The sequence below is a fragment of the Pelodiscus sinensis genome, chromosome 3, assembly GCF_052426305.1.
Source record: "Pelodiscus sinensis isolate ZL-2025 chromosome 3, ASM5242630v1, whole genome shotgun sequence".
Classification (NCBI taxonomy): domain Eukaryota; kingdom Metazoa; phylum Chordata; order Testudines; family Trionychidae; genus Pelodiscus; species Pelodiscus sinensis.
Genome location: NC_143054.1, coordinates 133,941,831 through 133,965,151, shown reverse-complemented (window position 1 = coordinate 133,965,151; position 23,321 = coordinate 133,941,831). Strand labels below are relative to the sequence as shown.

Sequence of the window (23,321 nt, the reverse complement as noted above, 5' to 3'; positions counted from 1 at the left end):
TTGTTTCAGCAGTTTTATGAGCAACACATGCGGGTCAGTTTTTTCAGCTTGCTCTTTAGGGTCCATCTCCTTGAAATAGGTCCTCATATTTTGCTTGCATACTGGACAGGCTCATGTTGACTGTTCTTCCTTCTTTCTCACTTTCAGAATTTTTTGTTGTTGTACTTGTTTGCCAAATTAGTAGCTATCATTGTGATGGGACAATTGTCCTGCACTGGAAAACAAAGGGTTAAAGCAGGCATTGGAGAGGACTGTGGTAGGAGTCAGAGGGAGGCTGAAGGCAGCCAATTAGGGCCAAGCGAGGCCGTAGCCTAGAAGGGCTGCTGGGAAGGGGGAGCTAAGTTTCTCCTCAGGGCTCAAGGGAGAGGACTGGCCGCTTAAAAGGGATTGGTACCATGGACAGGGCAGTGCTGGGAAAGGCAAGGGAGCCAGCAGGGCTCCAGTCTGACTAACTCCTGACAAAAGGAACCAAGTTGATATTAGGGTTGCATAGGGCAGCCAGAAGCAGCAGGTCCATCACTCCTTGTTGATGATGACAGTGGCCAATTCAAACTGCAGCTTGCTTCGGAGAGAAAGGGTTAGACTAGGGTTACACTGGGTCACTGAGGCGAATGGTGGGATTAGACATAGCCGGTTCCATGGAAGGGAGGAATACCAGAATGGGAACCACAAAAGGAGGCCAAGGTCTGGGATGCACTTAGGTCCTGGCATAATGGAGGCAGAAAGGCAGGTAATCAAAGGTGAGAGATCACCAGAGGAGGGGGTTCCAGTGCTGGAATGAGCTAATTCCTTGAGTGATTAGGAGGAGGTGCCATGGTAGTGAATGGGGACCCCATTACAGTCATAAATCTATAATAATAAATTAGCACTTGGATTTCAAATTTGGATTGGGAGTTTGTCCTAATGACGGCTCAAGAACATGGTGTAGCTGTCCCATAGAGAACAACTGAGGGGTTTAGATCAGAGGGTTACATATTGGATGAAGCATCCTTCAGTCTTCCTGCTTTCCATTACATATGTAACTTTTTTACAGAAATTTAAAAATACTGTACATATTACATAGAGTTGTTAGACATAGCAATTGTTCAGGAAACATAAGGAAGATAGGCAAGACTGTTGGTTTAACTGTGGTTTAAACAGCCCAGAACTTTAAAAAGTGTCAAACCTGGAAACTGTGGAAAAAACTAGTCCAATGCAAGGCATCCTTTCTTTTAAGTCCATTCCACATGCCTACCATGCCTGATCCCATTACTGTTGCTCGCACCCAAACACTTGCACATGGTAGGGAAGTAAAATACCGTTTAATCAGTTAACTGGTTAAACATTGCATTTAACTGGTTAGCCGCTTAAATGGGATGGGCAGGGCCAATTCCAGCCTGACTAGGCTGAAGCGACCCCCAGTCAGGCTGCAGTGGCTTCCTGCCATGGGCTGCTCCAGCAAGGCTGGAGCACTCCTCCTGCCCATAGTGCGGTGGGCCTGTCTGGGCTGAAGTAGCCCCCTTCCTGCGTCGGGTGGCGGATTGCTCCAGCCCCACCAAGCTGTTGGTTAACCAATAAGTGACATCCAGTAAGGGTGATTTTTGCCAGTTAAACAATGACATCCCTAGCACATGGTATAAGAGTTAAGGGGCAAGGCCAGTCATTTGGAGCCTCAACCCTATTTTCTGCCTTCTTCAGGAGGTATGTAATTGAATCCCTATTCCAGTTTATCAGGAAACCATGCTCCCCTATTGAACAATGACATGCAATGACTTGCCACCAAAAGGCACCAGCAGTTGTTATTGCTGTAGTTTGATACAATGAATTAATATGTCAACATATTATGTATATGCTATAAACTACTGCGCTAAGAAACTTTTAGTAGCAAGGGGATATACCATACAACTTAATAGATATTCCCTATATCTATTTTTCATTATTCAGCAATAAAGCTCAGAAATTTGCAGCAATGCAAAGATTATGCTATGTAACTCCCTTCTGGTGGATACTCTGAATATGCCTATTGATTTCTCAGTGTTTAGTTTCTATGTATTTTCAGATTTAGACTTCAATATAAGACTATTAATTGGTTGTTACGTATGTATTTATAACTCTGTAAAATCAGATTTTAGAACTAAGCAGATGGTTTTCTCAACATTGAAACACAGTGCTTCTGCCATATTTGGCATTTTTCTCCCTTTTCTCATAGCTCTTATTTTGATTCAGCAGATAAGGAAGAACCAAGTGTTCTGCTGTATCTGAGCAAATGATATTAGTATTTCTAGGCAAAACTTAATTGAGAGAAATTACAACTTAACTAGGGGGAAACCCCCCAAAATTGTACACAGTAGCTGCTTTTATTTTGAAGCTTCTGGTTTTATCCCATTTTCAAGCATTTCTGTGTCTTATAAACAACAATCCCTGCCTCAGATTGGTTACAATCTAAAATAAGATTTACTTATTTCTCGAAGTGTAGAATATAGCTTGAGAGAGCGTAACAGTTAAAATTGTGATGAAATAATTCCACGTTCTCTTTTCAATCATTGATCATATGCACATTGCGCTGATGGTCCTTATGCACCCTTGTGAAATGGTGAAGCACACTGGCTACCATTTAGTGCCTGTCTCTGCTTAACAGCCTGGTGACGGAGCCCTGACTGTCTGAAAGACTGCCAGCCTTTTTATACAAGTTCTTAGCTGTAATGGTTGTAAAGTTTAGTCAGTCAGTAGATATGGACATAATTATCTGTCTTTTGTAACTGTGTCTTTGAATTTTAGTTTTTGCTGCTATGGATTCATTCAGTTCTCTTAGATTCAAGCACTGCTCCTCATGCTACAGATTTTCACATGCCCAGCAAATATGCAGGTTATAAGTCCTTCTGTTCTCATGCCAGGAAGGACAAAGAAGAGGGAGGCTTGCTTTCAAGTCTTCCTGATGGCTGAGCCTGTGAGACCCACTTCCCATCTGGTCTTTCTAGACCGCTCTCCCCTGGCTCTTTATACAGGGGAATTTGGAACCTGAGAGTAGGTGTGAGATGTCTTCCTTAAAGAGCTTTGCAGTCTAGTCCACGGATACAAAGATAGCATCCTTCTTAGATAGATTGCAGGAGACCTGGGCTTCCACAGATGAGTTACCTATGTGACTCCTGGGCTTCCTCCAAAAGGAAAATCTCTATATGGCACCAAACGTCCTCTGAGACTTTTTGGCTTATAACTATTCTTTCTGACTCTCTCTCATGCCAGTTCCAACACAGTGGCACTGAAGTTCCTGGAACCCAAATCCACTCCTTTGGGAAAGATCTCTGCACTGACCCTGGTGCCCACTGTCTCTATGGCCCCAATGCCAATTCAGCTGGGGTCACACACTGAGGCCCCCTCCTTGACTGTGGCAGCCACTCTGATGCCACCCCAAAAAAATCTGGTTCCAACCCATCTGTTCACACTAGCTGCTTTTACAGCATCATAAATATGCTGCATGCAGATACATCTGAAATTGCAACCTATCTTGTATCCATGGATCTAACGTTTGTATTGTTTTGAGCATCTTTTTTCTTTTTTAGTTGGAGAATGAAGAAGATCCATATTAACAGTATCTTTACCCATCATCCTTTAAAGAGTCCAATAGTCTTCACAAGAGACATCCTGGGCCCCTCTAAAACTGTGGTTCTCAACTGGTGGTCCATGGACCACTGGTGGTCCATGGTGACTTTTTCGGTGGTCCACAGGAACATTGTCCAAAGTCACATGGCGTGAACAGGTGCCACCGTTAGGCTGTTTTACGCCATATTCACAAGCACTAGCCGCATCATCCATAGCGTCACCTAGGACGCAACCACGTTGTGTTGCCAGTAACTTCCATATGAGGCTTTGAGCGTCAGTGTAGCTGCCGCCATTGTGCTGAGCAGTTGCTGTGTCATTCGTCCTGTGCTACATGTGCTGGAGGTGGTCCACAAACATTTTTTGATTGGCCTGGTGGCCTGTGGACTGAAACGAGTTGAGAACCACTTTTCTAAACCATGACTCATGGTACCCTACTCTAGACCATTACCTGTTAATGCTCCATGGTCCTAGTGAGGATCCTAGTCTTCTCAGAGCAGCTATAGCCAAAGGGAACAAACAGCACTGCCAGAAGGTTATTTCACACACAGTATTGGCTTCACAAACCTTTTAGTCACTCCTCCTGGCTCTGCTCTAATCACAGGTAGAGAAGAAATGAGAGAACAGGCCCAGAGTGTCACCTCCCAGTCTTTGTGACCCTAATCTCCCTGCTCCCAATGATGCTGTAATGCGACAGATGGACCCAGAGTCGGATGATTGCAAAGGTTTCCAAGACTTATTACAAAGGGTGGCTGGAGCCCTCTAAATCCCTTTTGGTGAAGTACAGGAGCAGACACTTCAATGGACATACTCTTACATAATTAACTGTGCTTATAGAAAGAAAAGGAAGATATAGAAAGATATAGAATACCATTTAATTTAAATGGTATTTAGAAGAAAATCTTGCATCCCTGAATTGATTAGGAAGGCACAAGAGATACAAACTTGACAACAGTTTGGCCACTGCCTCCTTTGCTGATCATTATTGCTTTATTATCCCTTAGTGCTATCCTGTCTGTATCCTTCTGTTGTTTGCCTAGTACATAGATTGTAAACTCTTTGGAGCAAGGACTTTGTTTTGACTCTTTGTTCAGCACCTGTCAGTGGGATCCTGGTTTATGCCTTGGTTCTACAGTCATACAAATAAATAATGACACTATCTGTAGAGGGCGATTTTTTTTTGTTGGCAAATTAGGTGGTTGACACTTGTTACCTAATGTCTTGGCCCTTTAACTTTTTCTGGGGCCTTGTTTTAGAGGTGCGGATCAACAGCAAATAGCGATTTTTTAAAATTACAAGCATCTATTAATTGTGTGGTTGATAGCTAATAAGACCTGATTTAATCATGAATGAGGATGCCAATTGACGCCTGTCTGAGTGACTCTTTAGTGGCTCAACTATGACTGGTTAGATATTTGCTGTCTTGTGAGTATAGAAAGGATCAGAGAGAAGGTATGACTGATATTTTTCCATCTAATTTTAGGTGTAGGAGATTTTCAGAGATGTATTCACTTAAGTGTGCCTACCTTCTGCATACTTGGATTAAATGTTACAGAATAGGCTGCTAGTCAGAATTACTACCTGTGAGCTCTTGTCAGATCTGATATTGGAATGAGCTTCACTTGGGATCTTGTGTCCTCTGTGGCAACTTTTCAAGTACTTTGTATGAGAATTACAATACTTGAACTTTTAAAAACCCCAAAACAAACTCTAAACAATCTAAAGTTTTGACAAGTTAGATTATTAACTCCTTTTGGATCAACTCAATACCTTTTCTATTTTGAATGTACTGCAATCATAGTATATTTGTTTTTGTTGTCTGCACTGAAATTGCTGGACCCCTGAGGTTCCAGAATGTTCTGAGCAGCTTTACAGCTAAGTTACTGGGACAGCCTGTAACTCTGTCTCATAAACTATCATTCATAAAAGGATATTTGGATATCTCCTTTTTTGCCATTTTTTTAGATGTCAGAGGAGTAGGCTACATAATTTAATTTAAATTCTGTTAAATTTGTTAAATCTAATTACTAGCTTTATAAAGCTACATTATTTTATGTAACTTTGAGTCTTTACAGATTTAAAGATGAATGATTCTTGTTTTCCGTTTCTGTGACTGAGACGTAACACTTAAAACATAAAACTGAGATACACTCAATACTATTTGAGAAAAATGTTAGTTAATATGCATTTGGTGAATACTATGGAAACATTTGATGAATAATTATATTTAGAAATTATTCTATACAGTTTGTATTTTATGTTCCCTTCTAAATCAAAGTCAGAGGGTGCTCCCGTTGGTGACTAGTAATCCTGCTTCTGCGAGGAATAAGGGAAGGCCCCCTTGTCAGCCTCACGCTGTGGGAACACCGGGAAAATTTGATTAAGGTATTTTGACTCCAGCTACGTAATGAATGTAGCTGGAGTTGCATATCTGAATGTGTCCTTTCCCTTTAGTATCGACCTGGCCTTAGTTCATGAGCTCATAAGTACTTTTTCTTTGCACCATATCTGATCTGCTACTATTATTATCATTTTCTAATATTATCTCTCCTCTCCCCCAATAATTGTGACATCATAAAAGGAGATTGCTGCTTGAGATAGGAAATCAGCAGCAGGAGTATATTAAATACCAAGGAAACAAACAATTAGTGTTCATGTAAATGTATTTCACTTTTGGCAGGATGTTTGTTGGTGATAGGAGAGAGGGAAAAAAGTACCAACTCATACTTAACTGTTTTTTCAGTTTTCCATGAAGCACCTGGACCAACAAATATAGACTGTTATGCTGGCTTAATACAGTGTGCACTTTTTCAGGTTTAAAGAACAAAAATTAAAATATTAAAGTACAATTTCAGGGAAGTTGTTGACCAAAATTCTTGTATTGATGTTTAATATTTAATTTAGATTTTGAAATGTGAATGAGTAATTTTACTTTCACATCCAACACTATATGAATGTTTAATATTTCTTTAACTTTTTTGCTAGCTTTTGTTAATGCATAAGTAAGCTACATTATTTTGTGTTTCTTTTTCTGTTTAATTTACGTTTGCAAGTATTTTTTCTCTTTTAGCACTGCATGACAAGAGTATATAGTTCTATTGGAGATTTACATGTCCAATATATTGTTTTCAAACCATTAAAATTTTCATATTTTTCCACTTCAATTCATTATTTCTTGTTAATATGTTTTCATTTAATTTATGGAAAAAATAGAGGGTGCCCATCAAGGTTCCCTGTAAGCTGTGTGGCTGCATGACCGCACAGCTGTTTCCTGAGCTCGTCTGAGAAGTTCAAAGCTCCTGCACAGGCAGGGAGCTTAGCTGACTAGTGGGGAAGGGGGGGGGGGCATCCTCTCGCTGAGCAAGCAGCTTAAATGGGGCTGCTCCTGCTTGCAGGGGCGGATGAGGGTTGTGCGGGGCCCAGGGCAGCACAATTTCTTGGGGCCCCCCCTTTGACACAGTGCATGCACCATGGTGCCATGGCACATGCGCAGGGCCTCTTGAAGTGCGGGGCCCGGGGCTGTCGCCCTGGGTCGCTCTGCCCTATATCTGCCGCTGCCTACTTGAAATGGAGCCGCTCTTAGAGCAGGTAATAAAAAGTGAGATAAGGAGACAATAAGTAGCTGGGGAGGGAGGGAGGAGAAGAAGGGATGGAGGGAGTGAGTAATTGGCTGAGGCGGAGTCAGAGGGGAGGGGAAGTGCAGTTTGGAGAGTCCTATCTGTGCAGGGGAGAGAGAGGTAGGAATTTAGCCACTCTCGAGCTTCCTGGGAAGGGGGAGATAAGTGGCTGGCTGCATGGGGTGTGTGTCTGTGCCAGGACATTTGCATGATTATATTTCAAACAGAGTTTACATAGGTGTGAATGGCCTAAGGTAAGAAAGAAAAAGATTATTTTAACGGAATTTTTTGGTTGTTGCAGATTTCTAAAACTCTGATCTCAATGATTTTTTAAAATCCTGTGTTACTAATTAATACACGGTATATTATATTGAATTAAGGCCAGATCTTTGCTATGTGGTAGAGTTCTGGCTCTTAAGAGTTAGAAGTAACAATTACTAGGTATGATGTTAGTTGTTTTGTCAGCTTTTTGAAATATGTATCTGTGTACAAACCCGGAAGCCATGTATTAATTTGTTCTGGGGCCTCTACCTTTCAATCTACCCAAAAGAAAATTCAACCCATCCAAGGACAGAAAATGTTAGAGGGAACACTGGTACCCACATATATCAAATAACATATTACGTCTTGTACAGAATATGAGACTAAACTGTAGATGGAAGCTAATAGATTTTAAAGAATTCTGTTTAAAGAATCCACTAACATCTCTAAAGTAGAAAAAGGGTATATCTAGAAACCAGATAGTCAAATTCTGAAATTTAACTCTGCTGTAAGTTTGGGGGATATTTTATTATTTGGTAATTATAAGAGGCTTATAAAGCTTCTGAACTTCAGATTCATGCTACATTGTTTCTTTGCAGTTTTTAAGTTGTGTATAATTTTTTTTCACTAAATAGTTTAAGAAATGTCTATAGAGTAAAATATTAATTGTGAAGTACTTACAGGGGGACAGAAGAAGATGATCAAATCCAGTAAACATTTAGTTTATGTACCAAAATTACACCACAAATTTATAGGTTTGCTTTTATTAGTCATAAAATAACTATCTGGTATTAAGATTGTAATATCTTATTGTTGCATGATGTCATACTTCACTTGTTTGGTGAGTATCCAGCTAAGGACTAGACATTTTTTCAGTTCAGAGGTCAGTTGGGCAATTAACAGAAAGAAAACATACAATAATATCAGTGTTGAGGTGATATGTCTCAACAGCTAAAAATAAAATTTGGAAAGCATAGTTGGAGCGAAAAGTACAGGATGATGCTCTAGCATACTTTTTTCCTCTGGTAACTGAAGGTTAAGTGGGTAGCAAGCAGAATGCCTTAAACAAGATTGGTATATTGATTAAAACGCTGATTTAACAGCTCGCCTTCCCCCCTTGGAAACCTGGAAAAGATAAGCCAGCTGCTGTCTAAGAGTGCTGATTGTCCACCGAGAGTACACTATCTATCATCACAATATGGTGATGAGAGGTGTTTTATGTTTGTGTTAATTTCCCCCACTAAATCAGTAATTATTACAATCCTGTCCCTGCTGTTTACCCTGCAGCTGTTTTTCCATTTGTCGAGAGAGCGGGTGTTCTCTGAGGATCGCACACGCTTCTATGGTGCAGAAATTGTCTCTGCTTTGGACTATCTGCATTCTGGGAAGATTGTGTACCGTGATCTCAAGGTAAAAAAAAAACAACACAAGTAATCACATTTTTGTTTTTGCAAAGACTATTGGGACAAACTCAAAGTAATTATAAAGTTACACAGTTTTGAGAAAAGAAGAGTTAGTGTGGGAGGAATGGTTGTCTTTAGTTAAAATGCTACACATTAGACCACAAGGGTTAGAAACATATTAAAAATAAAAAGGAAAGAAAGCAAGCTAGAATTGTCATGCACAATTCTTCTGTAGTGGTGGAATCACAGAATACTTGGGGTCCTGATTACTATCTCCTTGGAGAATGCTAGAGATTCATTATTTGACTTGAATTCATGTAGTTCACAAATGTTGAATCCACATTTTCAGAATACATTTTCTCCTGAGAAAATTTAAGATTTCCTATTCAGAAAAGTAATTTAGAAATATGTTTTGCTTGATTGCTATATGCTTGTGTATGTTATATATAATATTTATATAATAAATTTTCTATTGCTTTTAAAGTTGTAAGTCAGTGCACACAGACTTCTAGAGGACTAGTGTTAGTCATTACTGTAGACTAATTCACAGTAAGAATAGTACCTGTTTTCATTCTGATTTCTTAAATATTTGAAAATAGAATTCAAGTAAATTGTAGAAATTGAAGGTCATTCCGATGGTCCTGAGCTACTGGTATTGTACAGATAGAGGAAAGCTATAAAATGTTGCCCAACAATTCTATGATGAATGCAATGAGTTTTCTGAACACTATGTGAATCTTGCAAATTTTAGAAAGTGTTTTTTCTTTCATTCTGTGGGAAAGAGTGATATTGAAAAAACTCTTATGATGTCTATTGGTAGAGCCTACAATCACTGATGATACAGTGGTGAATTACAGTACAATTTTTTTACTTTGCAGATATAACACTGTTAATTTTTTTCATTCATATGTGGTGTATTTGCCTGTTAAGAAATACTAAAGGACCAATTGTGTGTGTTCTTTCTAATATGCAGTTAGAAAATCTAATGTTGGATAAAGATGGCCATATAAAAATTACAGATTTTGGACTTTGCAAAGAAGGAATCACTGATGCAGCTACTATGAAAACATTCTGTGGTACACCAGAATACTTAGCTCCTGAGGTATGATTTAGAATTTTTTTTCTGTACAATATTAAATGTTTTCTGTTTCATATAATTTCAGGATATGTTTATTATAATGAAGAATGGACAATATTGTAGACTATTGTTACTGCTACTAATATAATATTTCTGCTGGGGTCCCTTACCTATCAATAATCATATTTTGAAATTTTGTATATTTGTAAATATAGCTAAAGTATCTGATATATAATAGAAGTTCCGTGTCATCTACAATAGAATAATTGAAAACAGCATCCTTTCTTTATTACATGTTTAGTGGTCGCACCTGAAATTTTCTTCTGTTTTGAGAAACATTACTAGTTTCAAAGCATTCCTCATTTTAGGTATATAAAATATTGCTACTTTTTCATTCCTAATTACATTTGCAGGGGAACCAGACTTCTGGTTTTTAGGAGTCTAGCTGCTTCCTCTGTTTAATCTTCACCAGATGATGATTATGGTATCACAGTAGACAGAAAAATGTATCGTAGGATCCTATTTAAGAAATTCATGCTTATGTTTACTTTTTATATTTCTGAGAAAAGAACAAAAGAAAAAATGCTTTCTTTCCATATCCTGGTGGTGGTAAATATTTCATAGATAATTCAGAGTTGTGAGGCACCTCATAACCACATGCCCTTAATGTGAGGAAGTCCTCTCCGTGCTTGTTCTGGATCAGCTTTTTGACCACTAGACCCTGGCAGCGCAAGTCCTACCTTCCAGGTTTCTGCTGGCCCTACTTACTTTATACAAGTTAATGATAGAAAAACACCAACCTCCAAACCCTGAGAGCATCCCTCTTGAGAGCCTTATCCCTGTTCCACTGAACACTTACAGAACTTTCACATTTGCTACTCCCAAAGGAATAGTACGTACAGTACTAGGTTATTAGTTTTAACTGAGGATCATCACTCCACTTAGATATATGTATAGCGAATACAAGAATGACCTGATATCAAAGACTAGAGATTCAAATGATGGAAAAAATATTGGAAACAAGTTCTTACATACAAAGCAAAATTATAATACTCTTTCTAATGCCCAAAGCTTACGCTAAATCTTCTCCCCAGCATTTTTAACCAAGGTGGCTGAGAACCTCTTTTATAAGATCTAGCCTGCTGGCAGCCTATCTTTACAGTCTGAAGGATACCAGATCATCTCTCTCTGCACTCCCAGATTCAGCAGACCAGAACTTGATCTTCTCTGGAAAACAGTTGTCCTCTCTGTCTATAGTTTACTCTTCCTTTAACTTCCCTTATAAAGTCTCAGCATGCTCTTCCTTAGCATTTGACTCAATACATAGAACATCTGCTAGTGGCACTCTCGCAGTCGTTCCTTGTTTCATCTGTTGCATGTCACCACAGTGATAACTTAGAGTGAAGTTGGGGAATCAGTGCTGGGGATTGTCATATACATAGTTATAGAAACCCATGCAAATGGAATCATATTGAGATTGCACTCTTTCTTCTAGGTAGTTTGTTTCTTTTTTCATGCAAGTCTTTCCCCAGAAAAGGAAAGTTTTTAAAAAAGGCCTTTTAGAAAATATGTAAATGTGATTAGAAAAAATACATAAAATGACAGGAAAATTCAGATTCAAGTGTAATATCTGAAACTGCTTCTAACTCGTATGACATTGGACTAGTTTTCAGTCTGTCTTTAAAAAATATATAAGTGAAAAGTCATCCTGCACATTGGGAACTCAGAGCTTCATGTTAATGACACTCTTCACCCACATTGCTCTTAATTACCCCATCATCTGATTTGCTACCTTTGATCAATTTCTGTACAAAAGACACAAGCCATTCCTTTGACCATATCATTGACAAGAAGTGATCTCTCACTGATCTGCCTTCTGCTGAATTAATTCTCTTTGATCGTCTCATGTCCTCCTCTGTATTGTCCTCTTGCCCTATCTCTGCTCACTTTCCTTCTGTTATGTCCTGTTCATTGGCATTTCTTACTTGTATCCCTGCCTTTTACTCCCATCCAGCCCCAATTTCTAACTGTTTTGCTGCATGTGCAAGACTTCCTCCACTATGAATTTATCATTTCTTCATTCAGATTATCAGTCTTCCTTGAAAACCAGGTTTCCACACCCTCACCAAATTTCACTGTAAATGTTGACAACCCATGTATCCTCCTTTTCCCATAGATTAGGAATTATAGTGTTATTTTAACTCTCTCCTCTCCTTCTACATCGATCATTAAATTTTGTTGGTACCATCACTACGGTATTTTTTTAAACCACCCATTCCTTGCTGTTAACAACATAAAACCCTTATACAACCCTAGGTTACCTCACGCTTTAACTACAGCAACCTTTTTCTCACTGTCAGTGACCATTATGATTGATATCAATCTTCTATTCAAAACTCTGCTATGAAAATCATCTGCTTCACTCATTACTGTCCACATTCAACCCATTTCAGTATCCTCTCATTTTCGCTGTTGCTTTTTCCACTGAAATTGAGGCTCTTAATTTTCACTTTCAAGTGCATCTAAAACTTAACTTTTTCTTTCATTAGGTCATATTTTCTTTTGTTTCCTGGTGCTCTTTGTTCAGTCCAAGCAACTTGTCTGACTGTCCTCTTGGTACCTCCTTTCATATTTCCTCCTATTCCTGGAATTTATTCCACTGCACATTGTCATTTCTTAATCCTATTCTATCCTTTAAGACTTTTTTCTCAAAAGTCACTTGTTATACATTTAAAAAAAATCAACCATAGGTTTATATATATTTTATAATAAAATCCTGTGTAACCCAGAAGAGATCTCAGCAATCCACCAAGTGAATGCCTGGTCTCATTGTCTGTACACCCATATGTAACCCAAACTTCCTTCTGCCTTTGTCATCAACTCCTTTTCTTTTTACCTTTTTCTTTTTACCTTAATTTAGATTGTTATTGCCTCAATTATCTTAAAATCTTGATTTGTTTTGTGAAATGTTATGCAATTTTTTGTCTCTAATATAGTAAATAATGTTCAGCTCCGGAACTGTTGAATGATAAATGAAGTTGACAAAGATGGGAAAAGTTATGGGAAATAGTTCTTTAATTTAAGTTCTTCTTCGAGGAGTGTCCCTGTGGGCATTCCACTGATGGTGTCTAGGCACCTCTGTGCTTATAATTGGAACTTTTTAGCAGCAGCATTCTCCCTGGATGCTGGCGCACATGCACGTCACTGTCTGTGACACCACGAACGTGCCAACACGCACATACCATCAACTGCCCTCTCAGTTCCTTTTCAACCTCTCCCGGCTTGGTCGGAACACAGCAGTACTCTGTGCTAGAATTCAGCTAGAGTAGTGTTAGTAATTAGAGTTTAGTTTTAAATAGTTTATTTAAGGTCCCTCCCCCCTGTGTTAGTGTTAATTAAAAACAAAGTTTTTCTCTGTAGTTACTATATTGTTAGGATAGGCATGCCGGGCTCACCAGGACTTAATTGGTGCCTGACGTGCAGAATTTCTATGCCCGTTTCAGATGGGATTGCCCAGTGCATTAGATGCCTGGGTCAGGACCATTCTCTGAAAAATTGTCATCATTGCAAAAAGCTGTCACGTTAAAAACGAGGAAACTTCAGCTGAAGCTCTTCACTATGGAGACGGAGTGACCTGCCTTGCAACTGCCATCGACCGTATCACCACACCATACCTCACCCTTGGCAGTCTCAGAGCAGGGACCTGCACCGAGAGATGAGCCTTCAAAGAAAATGGTGAAAAGGAAGCACTCCTCACTGTCCAGTGAGAGACTACCAAAGAAAACATCCCCTCAGAAAAAGCCCTCTTCACCTAGGGCAAGGGCTTCAGAGGGAAGTGCATGTACTGAGGAAGTCTGGCACAGACAAACCCCGAGGGGCTGTCATCCAAAGACGCTTGCCCTGTGGTCTTGGTGCCAAAAATGAAGATGACCACGTTTGCACCATCGGTACTGAAGGCTCTGGCACCAATGAAATGGGTGCCCAAACCTCCATCACACACTCTTGGCAAAAGGGTACCTGGACTGGCTGTACCAACACCCACCAAATCAGTACTTCGTGTACCCACCGAATGTTCCTCAATAACAGCGATGTCTAAGGCATGCAATGAACCAGTGACACAGTGTTTATAGGCCTCTGCACCAACTATACTGGCCTTCCTTCCACCAAGACTGCTCACAATGCAATAGGAGTTAGTGGTTGCATTGGTACTTGGCACACCACTCTTCGGCACCAATGCTACCCATCATCAGCGGGACCGAATAGATTAGTGACACCTGTAATCTCTATATCTCATTTTTCCATTGACCATGAGAATGTCCAGGAGATCCTTTTTACCATGCCACTCAACTCCAAAACTGACCACGCAGTTGCAGCAGCAACAACAGCTGGTACAGATCCTTTCCATGGCTCCCTCTTATCCCACTCCCACAATCTTGGCAGGGATGGAATCTCTAGAGAGAAGGTGCAGGTACCACCACTGGTGATGGCAAGACCACAACCAGAGGCACCCAACCTGCCTGTTCCCGCAGCATCAGAAGTGATGCAGGTCAACATTTAGGACATAGATGAAACCCAAGAGGATGATACACTACCTCCATCCCATATTTCTTCATTGTTCCCAGACAAATCCATAATGCCTCTGCCTCCTACTTTGGGTGATGAATTAAGTTTTTTCAGGACTTGTACAAGAAGGTGGCTGATTCCCTCAATATATCGCTGGTCGAGGTCCCTGACACACAGCACAAGCTAACAGATATGTTACAAGCTTGCCTTCAGCAAAAAGAGCCTTGCCGGTCAATGAAGCCATACTTCGGCCAGCAAAGATTTTAAGGCAGTCTCCAGCTTCCATCTCCCCCACCTCAAGAAGGGCGGATAGGAAATACTGTGTCCCAGCTAAAGGGGCTTAGTTCCTGTTTTCACACCCTACCCCAAATTTGCTGGTTGTAGCTGCAAACAACAGGGGTAAGCGGACCCAGTTCAGCTCTAGCACTTATGATAAAAACTGGAAAAGACTTGACCTAGAGAGAAAATCCTACTCATCATCATCCCTCCTCATCAGCATTGTGAACTATTCGGCATTAGTGGCCAAATACACTTATAACCATTTGGAAAAATGAGACCATTTATTGAAAGATTACAAGAGGAAGACAAGGCCACATTTAAATCTAACATAGAGGAGGGCATCCTTACAGCAAATACAGTGCTGCAGGCATCCCTCGATATAGCCAACATAGCTTCCAGATCTCTCACCGTATCTGTAGTGATGAATCATGTCTCCTGGCTGTACCTCTCTGGGTTCCCAGGGGAGGTACAGAGCACAGTTGAGGACCTTCCCTTTGAAGATCAGAAATTATTTTCCTCTACCACAGACACATCTCTGCATTCCCTTAAAGATTCAAGGGCCACATGAAAAACTCTCAGGTTGTATGTCCCTCAGCCAAAGAAAAAAATCAATCACATGTACACACTCTATGGGAGAACAAAATCCTACCCACCTCAGAGGGGCTATGATCTAAGATGTCATCAGAGGCAGCAGAAATGCAGGCAGCCTCAAGACCAGCAAGCAACACACCAGTCCTCCAATGGCAGTTAAAACATTTTGAACTGTTGATTGAGGGTTTAACATCTTTTTCATCAGCCAACCAGTACAAATTTAGTCTGCAACCATTCTACCATACATGGTCCAACATAACAATGAACAAATGGACTCTGGAGGTCATAGAAAAAGGCCTAGCTATACCATTCCTCACATTTCCCCCAACCCAACCATTTTCCCTGTCCCTCTGCAGGGACCCCTTTCACAAGTCCCTATTTCAACAGGAGATAAATAAGTTGTTAAAGATGGGGACAACCGAGATCATCGCAGCACATCACAGGGGAAAGGGGTTCTATTCCAGATACTTCCTCATGCCAAAAACATCTGGAGGATGGAGACCCATACTGGACCTGCGCAGACTGAACAAATACCTAAAAAACCAATGATTCACCATAGTAACGCTGGCAGAGATCATTCCTGAATTGGGAAAAGGAAACTGGATGCCATCTCTCGACCTGCAGGATGCATATTTTCGCATAGCAATATGATTATCCCACAGAAAGTTCCTCAAGCTTTCTCTAAAGGATCAACATTACCAGTACCAAGTCTTACCATTCAGCCTGTCAGCAGAACCCAGAATTTTTTCCAAGGCTCTGGCAGTAGCAATGGCCCATCTAAGAAAATCAGGTTTAGTGATCTTCCCTTATTGGGACGATTGCCTGATAGTGGCTCAAACAGAGCAACGGGACAAACAGTTCACTAAGGGCACAATCAGACTCTTTTCAAAGCTGGGGCTCCAAACAAACACACACAAGTCAAATCTTACACCATCTCAAGAGCTGGGGTTCATAGGCGCCACTCTGGACTGCATACATACACAGGGTTGGCTTCCTCTGCCAAGATTTCATGCCCTAGCTACGCTAGCAAAAACAATAAAAAACAGCCCCATGGTATCCTCCAGGCAATGCTTGCAATTACTTGGAAACATGTCCACAATGACATACGTAGTCCCTCACGCAAGGTTACACATGAAAACACTCCAATTGTGGCTAAACGCATGCTTTCACCCTGACAGGCACCCCATTACACAGGATGTTCAGCCCTTCAAACAAGGTCAGGGAATCCCTAACACAATGGCTACATGATAGCAACCTCTGCTTGGGGTTTCTTTTCCATCAGACAACCTCATCTGTTCACATAACGATGGACGCTTGACTGGAGGGTTGGAGAGCACACACCTGTGGACACTACGCAGGGTAGTGACTCCCACGGAGTCAAACCTCTACACATCAATGTGCTCAGGCTATAAGCAGTAAGAAGAGCGTCTGAGCACTTTCTTCCCCTAGTTCAAGGCAAAGCAGTGAGAATACACAGACAACATTGCCTGTATGTTCTATGTAAATTGACAGGGCAGGGCTAGATCATACCATCTTTGCAACAAGGTCACATCATTGTGAAGGTGGTGCATCTTTCATCACATCAACATATCAGCTGTGTATCTCCCAGAAGAACAAAATGTTGCTGCGGACCAACTGAACAAGAATGGGAGATACACCCACAAGCCCTGCATACGGTCTTCCTCTGGTGGGGCTTTGCGGAAATAGACTTATTTGCCACATCACTTAACATCAAGTGCCCCAGGTATTATTCCAGGGCAAATCTGGGTGGGGACTCCATAGGGGTTTCCTTGTTGAACAACTGGTCCCACAATCTGCTGTTCACCTTTCTGCCTCTTCTCCTCCTCCTCAGGAAAGTTATACACAAGATAAAACATGCCCAGGCCAGGGTGATCATGATTGTACCTCAAGGCCCAGACAAACCTGGTTCCCTTACCTGTTGCAGATGGTGGTTTCTCCTCCGATTCCCGTCCCACGATGGCTGGACATAGTATACCAGGACCAGGGTTGAGTTCTTCATCCAGAAATGCACAGGCTTCATCTCACAGAATAGCTCCTTCAGGATTAATAATGTAACCCTTTACCTGCTCAGAGGAAGTACAAAGGATAATTCTTAACTGTCACAAAAAGAGCACAAGGAAGACTTACCTTTACAAATGGCGATGCTTCTCTGAGTAGGCCAACCACAGAGCCCTTCAGCCTAGGTCAACACCTCTAGCAACAGGCTTGGAATACTTAATGACACTGAAAATATGAAATCTTTGTAACGCATCAGTTAAGGTTCACTTGACGGCTATATCAAGTGAACATGACATGGTTGACAGCCAAACTCTAGTCTCGCACCCGACCACCAAGAAATTCCTGAAGGGTCTTAACAACACCTTTCCTCCAATAAAGCCGATAATCCCATCTTGGGATCTCAGCCTAGTTCTAAACACATTGACTTGTCAACCATTTGATCCCAAGGTGACATGCTCCCTGGCATGCCTTTCCATGAAGGTGGCATTCTTCATAGCTGTCACAACAGCCAGAGGGGTCAGTGAGCTAGCCGCCCTAATGTTCGACCCACCTTTTATCAAATTTCACAAAGATAAAGTTATACTAACACAACATCCGAAGTTCCTTCCAAAAGCAGTCTCACGTTTTCACCTCAATGAACCGATATACTTATCAGTTTTTCACCAGAAGCCTCATCTGGACATCAGTGCAGCAAGACTCCACTCCTTGGATGTTGGGTGTGCTATTGCTTTTTACCTAGATAGAACAAAACAATTTAGGCAATCACACAGGCTGTTTGTTTCAATAGCAGATTGCTCTAAAGGACAGGCAGTATCCAAACAAAGACTTTCAAAATGGATAACAAACTGCATTCGAGAGTGCTATGACATTAATAAAGCACTACCTACTTACCTTTGAACACATTCGACTAGAGTGATGGCCACATCTATAGCCTTCCTACACAATGTGCCTATAAGGGATATTTGCAGAACAGCAACATGGGCTTCCACACATACTTTTAAAAAACACTGTGATAGATACTTATCGGTCACAATGTACCACATTTGGAACCGCAGTCCTCTTGGGTGTCTGCCAATGAGGTCCAAAGCCCCTCTTTGCAAAAGCTCAGGGAACTGCTCCACAGTCACCTACAGTGGAGCACCCACAGAGACACTCACTCCTCAAAGAAGAAAAGAGAAGTTACCTTGTGCAGTAACTGGTGTTCTTCAAGATGTGTGTCCCTGTGGTTGCTCCATGACCCACCCTCCTTCCCTCTGCTTTGGAGTTTTAACATCTCTTTGTGGTAGAAAAAGAACTGATGGGACGGTTGACGACATGTGCACATCGACATGTTCGCTGCATCGCAGGTTGTGCTGCGTGTGTGCGCCAGCAGTAGGGGGAATACTGCTGCTAAGAGTTTGGATTATAAGTGTGGGGGTGCCTAGACACCTAGGCTAGGTCTACACTGCAAAGAAAAGTCAAAAAAAGATACGCAAATTGCGAACTGCCAAATTTTGGAAAAAAACTCCTCTTTTGGCATGTCCCTTCTTCCTCGTAGAACGAGGATTACAGGGATGGCGAAAGAACACATCTGCTTTTTTGGAAATTGTTCTGGAAAAGTGGACGCGTTCCTCTGGTATCCTGGAAGAGCTCTGCAGTCTAGATATAGCACTACAGTGAAGTGTCTACAGGGATGCCCATCTCGAAGAACACCAATTACTGCACAAGGTGAGTAACATCTCTTTTAACAGTTAACAAGGCCTCTTTAGTAAATGTAAGAGTTTTCAGAAAAGGAATTATGCTAACAGTTGGGAAAAATAATGTGCAAAGAACCTAACTTATATTTTTGATTGAAGTGTGGTAAAAGTAAGAGCTGGGGGGATAACATGATAGAACTATATAAAAAATTCTTCTTGAAAACAGAAAATGGATGAAACACAAACCTTGTTTTTCCTCAACGTAAAAAATATTTTTAAAATAAAGTAAATAGATTTGGTTGTATTTAAGAGGGATAGAAAATATATTAAATTACATCATACTGAATAATAATATGCCCTTCTTTGCAGCATGTGTCCACGCCTGGTTGCTTCACTGTAAGAAATGCTCTAGTTCTAGAAATGCTAACTGTAAAATTATTTAAGTGGATAGTCAAGAACTGTACATTGATTTTCTTGAAATGTTTACCAGTTTGGATCCTCTTTGGCTCTGCAGCATTGGCAATGGGCAATAATTCTGGCAATGTGCTTACACAGTACTTTCATTTGAGAGCCCGAGATGTCTGTAGTGGGGCAGTAGTGAGGCAAAACTTAAAAAGCATACATGAAACCCTGACGAGGTGAAAAAGTCAACCAAAACACATGCATATATAAACAGTTATATACAGTTATACAGTTAAATATAAACGTGTATCAGATATGTTAACAGTCTAGAAGTGGCAAAAAGACTGTTAGTGGTAGAGCCATGTGAATACCGCAGAATATATTTTGCTTGCAAAAAGTGTAATTAGCGTTACCAATGTTTGCCTCTCTTTTGTGTTCATTTTCCATTAATACTATATCAAGTGAATTTAAAAACAGGAATGTATGCTTATCTTCAGTATGCTGATATGCCCCAGCTGCTGGGTACAGATAGAATTCTGAAAACCTATATCTTCACCATCCTGACTTAATGCTTTCCAGGCAACTTCCAAGTGCTTTGTACTTGGTGTAGGCATCTTCTACATTCTAAAATGTTGTATTGTGTTTCCAAATGCTACTTTGCTCAGCTCCATTGGCTGGTAAGACAGAGAGGAAAATCTTTGCTTCTTCTCCCCCTTTTGGTTCCCCATGAGATTTCTTGCATGACTGTCAGTACTAGACTTCAGCTATTTCTTGCTCACTGAGGACTCTAAATAGTTTCTACTCTGGTTTCGAAATAGTGTGTTTCCGCTCCCCACCTCATCCTTCTAAAATTAGTTCAAGGTTAAATTCAATAAGGTCAAATGTGTAAACTCTTGGGACTACAGTTCTGTATTTGATATGGCTGTCATGCAAGATAAACTTTATAATGTGGTGGCAATTACTTAGAGTCTTAGCTTTTGCTGTAGTGTTAGCAGTACCCGATCTACTTTCCAACTATAAAGCAGTCTGGAATTCACATCTAGCTCATACTCAAGACCCAGCAAAATTAAAAGTGTTAAGTACGTTTTGGCAGTTCACTTTTATTATGCCCAGTCCTCAAATGTACCAGCAGACAATCATCTGAATGTTAGTTATTTTTCACATGCTTATGCGATCACACAAAAAGTACATGCTAAAAAGAAGCAGATGGTGACAGATGGGGAAGGTTGAATAAGGTGGTTTTGGAAACCTAGAAAAATACACTTCTGTAATATTGTAAAAATAAAAATTTATTTGATCGCCATGTTAGAGCTAACAAAATAGAATTGCAAAAAGTACTTAACTGTACAAAAAACAAATTTATCAATATTCAGTTTGTATTTAGCAAAATATGTGCAACATTTTTATCTTATCTGAGAATCATATGTTATTTTTATTGGCCAAATAGTTTTAAAAAGTGCAAATTTTGTTTTTATTCCTTGTTAGAGAGTTCCATGTTTAAATTAATTGTTCATTCTCTCACTTCAGGCACTATCTTATAGTGCTTTTCTTTAGTGTACTGCAGGGCTACTCAACTTTGGAAGCCCTGGGGGCCACAATGTCACTCATAGTACATGCTGAGGGCTGCAACTTAACTGTGGTTGCATTATACATGCAAATATATACGGAAATATATGCAAATAGCTTATTTTACATTCATGGGCCTGAATAGAAAGATTAAGGCAAGACTACAAACATGCAGGCCCCATTTAAGTCAGTTCTGCTGATATTAATAAAATTCAATATTTACCCGATTTCCACTGATATGACAGCACTTTTAATGAGCAATGACAGTCCAGGAATTTAACTACTAAAACACATATCAACAGAAGACCATTATATTGACTACTTTTTTCTTTTGGCTCCCATCCACGGGCCATGTGTTGAACCTCGCATAAACCCAAACTGCACCGTGGGCTGCAAACAAACATGTTGAGTAGCCCTGGTGTACTGGCTAGAGATATTGGTGCTGTGTTAGAATGAAAAAAATATCTATTTCAGGTATAACTTGAAAAAAATTATCCATTGCATTGTAAAAGTAAATATGCACATGTGTGTATATGTTTGGGTGGGCACGTGTGTAAAATTTGTAAATTGTTTGTTGAAACAGAAAAACCATTGAAATTCAAAGTGAAAGCTGTTGCAAATCATCATTAACTCCTGTCTCCTCTCAGGTCTGTTTTTATTTGGAGACACTGTTACTTTTTAGGAGACCTTATCCCAAAGACATGCAGCTACTCTTCTCTCCTACTCTCAAGCCTCAACAGTGAACCTGTCAGTTTCAGGGGTAGGTTGGGATCCAGCTTTTTTTATCCAGTGAGTGAGAGGTACCAGAAGAGCTGCTACTGTGTCATCTAGAAACGGGTTGGACAGTAGCCCTCAGAGATTGCGGTTCCATTCTCTGACCAGATATGATTTCCAAAGACAGATCGTACCCAGTGAAGTGGGGTTGTTCTCAGCCAGTTGATTCCTCATACTGGCATTATTGGGACACTTGAAATCCTTACTTTAGGCACCTGGAATCAGTACACAAGGCCAACACTGGCCAGCCCATCAGAGTAAGATAAAGATGGAGTTGAAATGTATTCAATAGTTCTGGGAATAGTTTAGTCATCTTTACCAGATGAGGTGGTTACCCCATCTTTACCATCTTTGCCTAATGATTATAAGTAATATCAGGAGCACCTATAAAGGTTGGTGTCTGAGCTCCAAATACAAAAAGAGGTTCAGGAGCCATGATATAATTGGTGAGCATTTTTCAGTCTTTGGGTCCCAGTTGAATGGCCCTCCAGATCAATGAGGTCATCATGGATCCAAGTCTCAGAGGGGTAGCTGTGTAAATCAGTATCTGCAAAAACAAAGGCGTCCTGTAGCATCTTAAAGACTAACACAAATATTTGTGCATAAACTTTCGTGGGTAAAAAACACTTTGTCAGATACATGAGTGGAAATCACAAAGATAGGGCTATATGTGCATACACTAGCACAGGGGTCAGCAACCTACAGCATGCATGCCATAAGTGGTAGGTGAGCCATTTTCAGTGTCACACGGAATCTGTGGCGGGAGCTCAGCCCCGCCCCGCCCTCTGGAGCTGGTGCAGTCGCAAAACTTGGAGCACCAGCCACGGCTTCTGGGCGCATTGGGGGGATGGGTGGGGGAGAAGGTGAAGAAAACACCAACTCATGTCTGTCCCTGGTGTCCCTGAGAGCAGCCCCGGCTGCCCACCCATCTCCACCAGGTGGCACAGTTCCCCCCCATGTGATGGAGGCTCCACCCCCCCACATGTGTGCTGCTGCATGCTCCACATGCTCTGACATGTAGGGGAGCTGGGGGAGAAAGAAGAAATGGGGTGAGACTCCCCGCCTACTTCTACTGGGCAGCACAGGGACCCCACGCAGAGCTGTAAATTTGAGGTCCTGTTCCTGTACGTGTGCTGTTGCTGCTGCTGCTCTGCCTGCCCCAGCCCTGCTGGCATGTTGGGACCTGCATGTAGAGGGTGCATGAATAGGCAGTTCTGCCCCTGGGGCCTGGCTGGGACCATTCTCGAGCAGCCGCCACCACATAAGATGGGCAGGGCTGGGGTGTCAAGGGCTGGGGGATGATGAGGCAGTGGGGGGGAAGGGGGTTGGGCAAGAAGGAAGCAATGGGGTAGGGGAGTCCACCCCCAGTGCCCCTGAGTGCCGCCCCGGCTCCCTGACTGCTTCCATTGGGAGGCACAGGGAGCCTGCGCATAGCTGGGACCCCACCCCCTGTGAGAAGGGTGGGAGTCAGGGTCAGGGGAAGTAGGGGCCGAGGTTAGGAGGTAATTGGGGACTG

At 41.2% G+C, this 23,321-nt stretch overlaps 1 protein-coding gene across 3 annotated transcripts in view; it reads left to right on the top strand.

Annotated features, from left to right (window-relative positions):
- AKT3 (AKT serine/threonine kinase 3) overlaps positions 1 to 23,321 on the top strand; it is a 258,135-nt gene that overhangs the window by 188,773 nt on the left and 46,041 nt on the right. For all 3 annotated transcript variants that reach the window (XM_075924864.2, XM_075924865.2, XM_006135203.4), the window contains exons 9-10: positions 8,742 to 8,864; positions 9,831 to 9,959. In XM_075924864.2, coding sequence (XP_075780979.1) covers positions 8,742 to 8,864; positions 9,831 to 9,959 — 252 coding nt within the window. The remainder of the gene's footprint in view (positions 1 to 8,741; positions 8,865 to 9,830; positions 9,960 to 23,321) is intronic.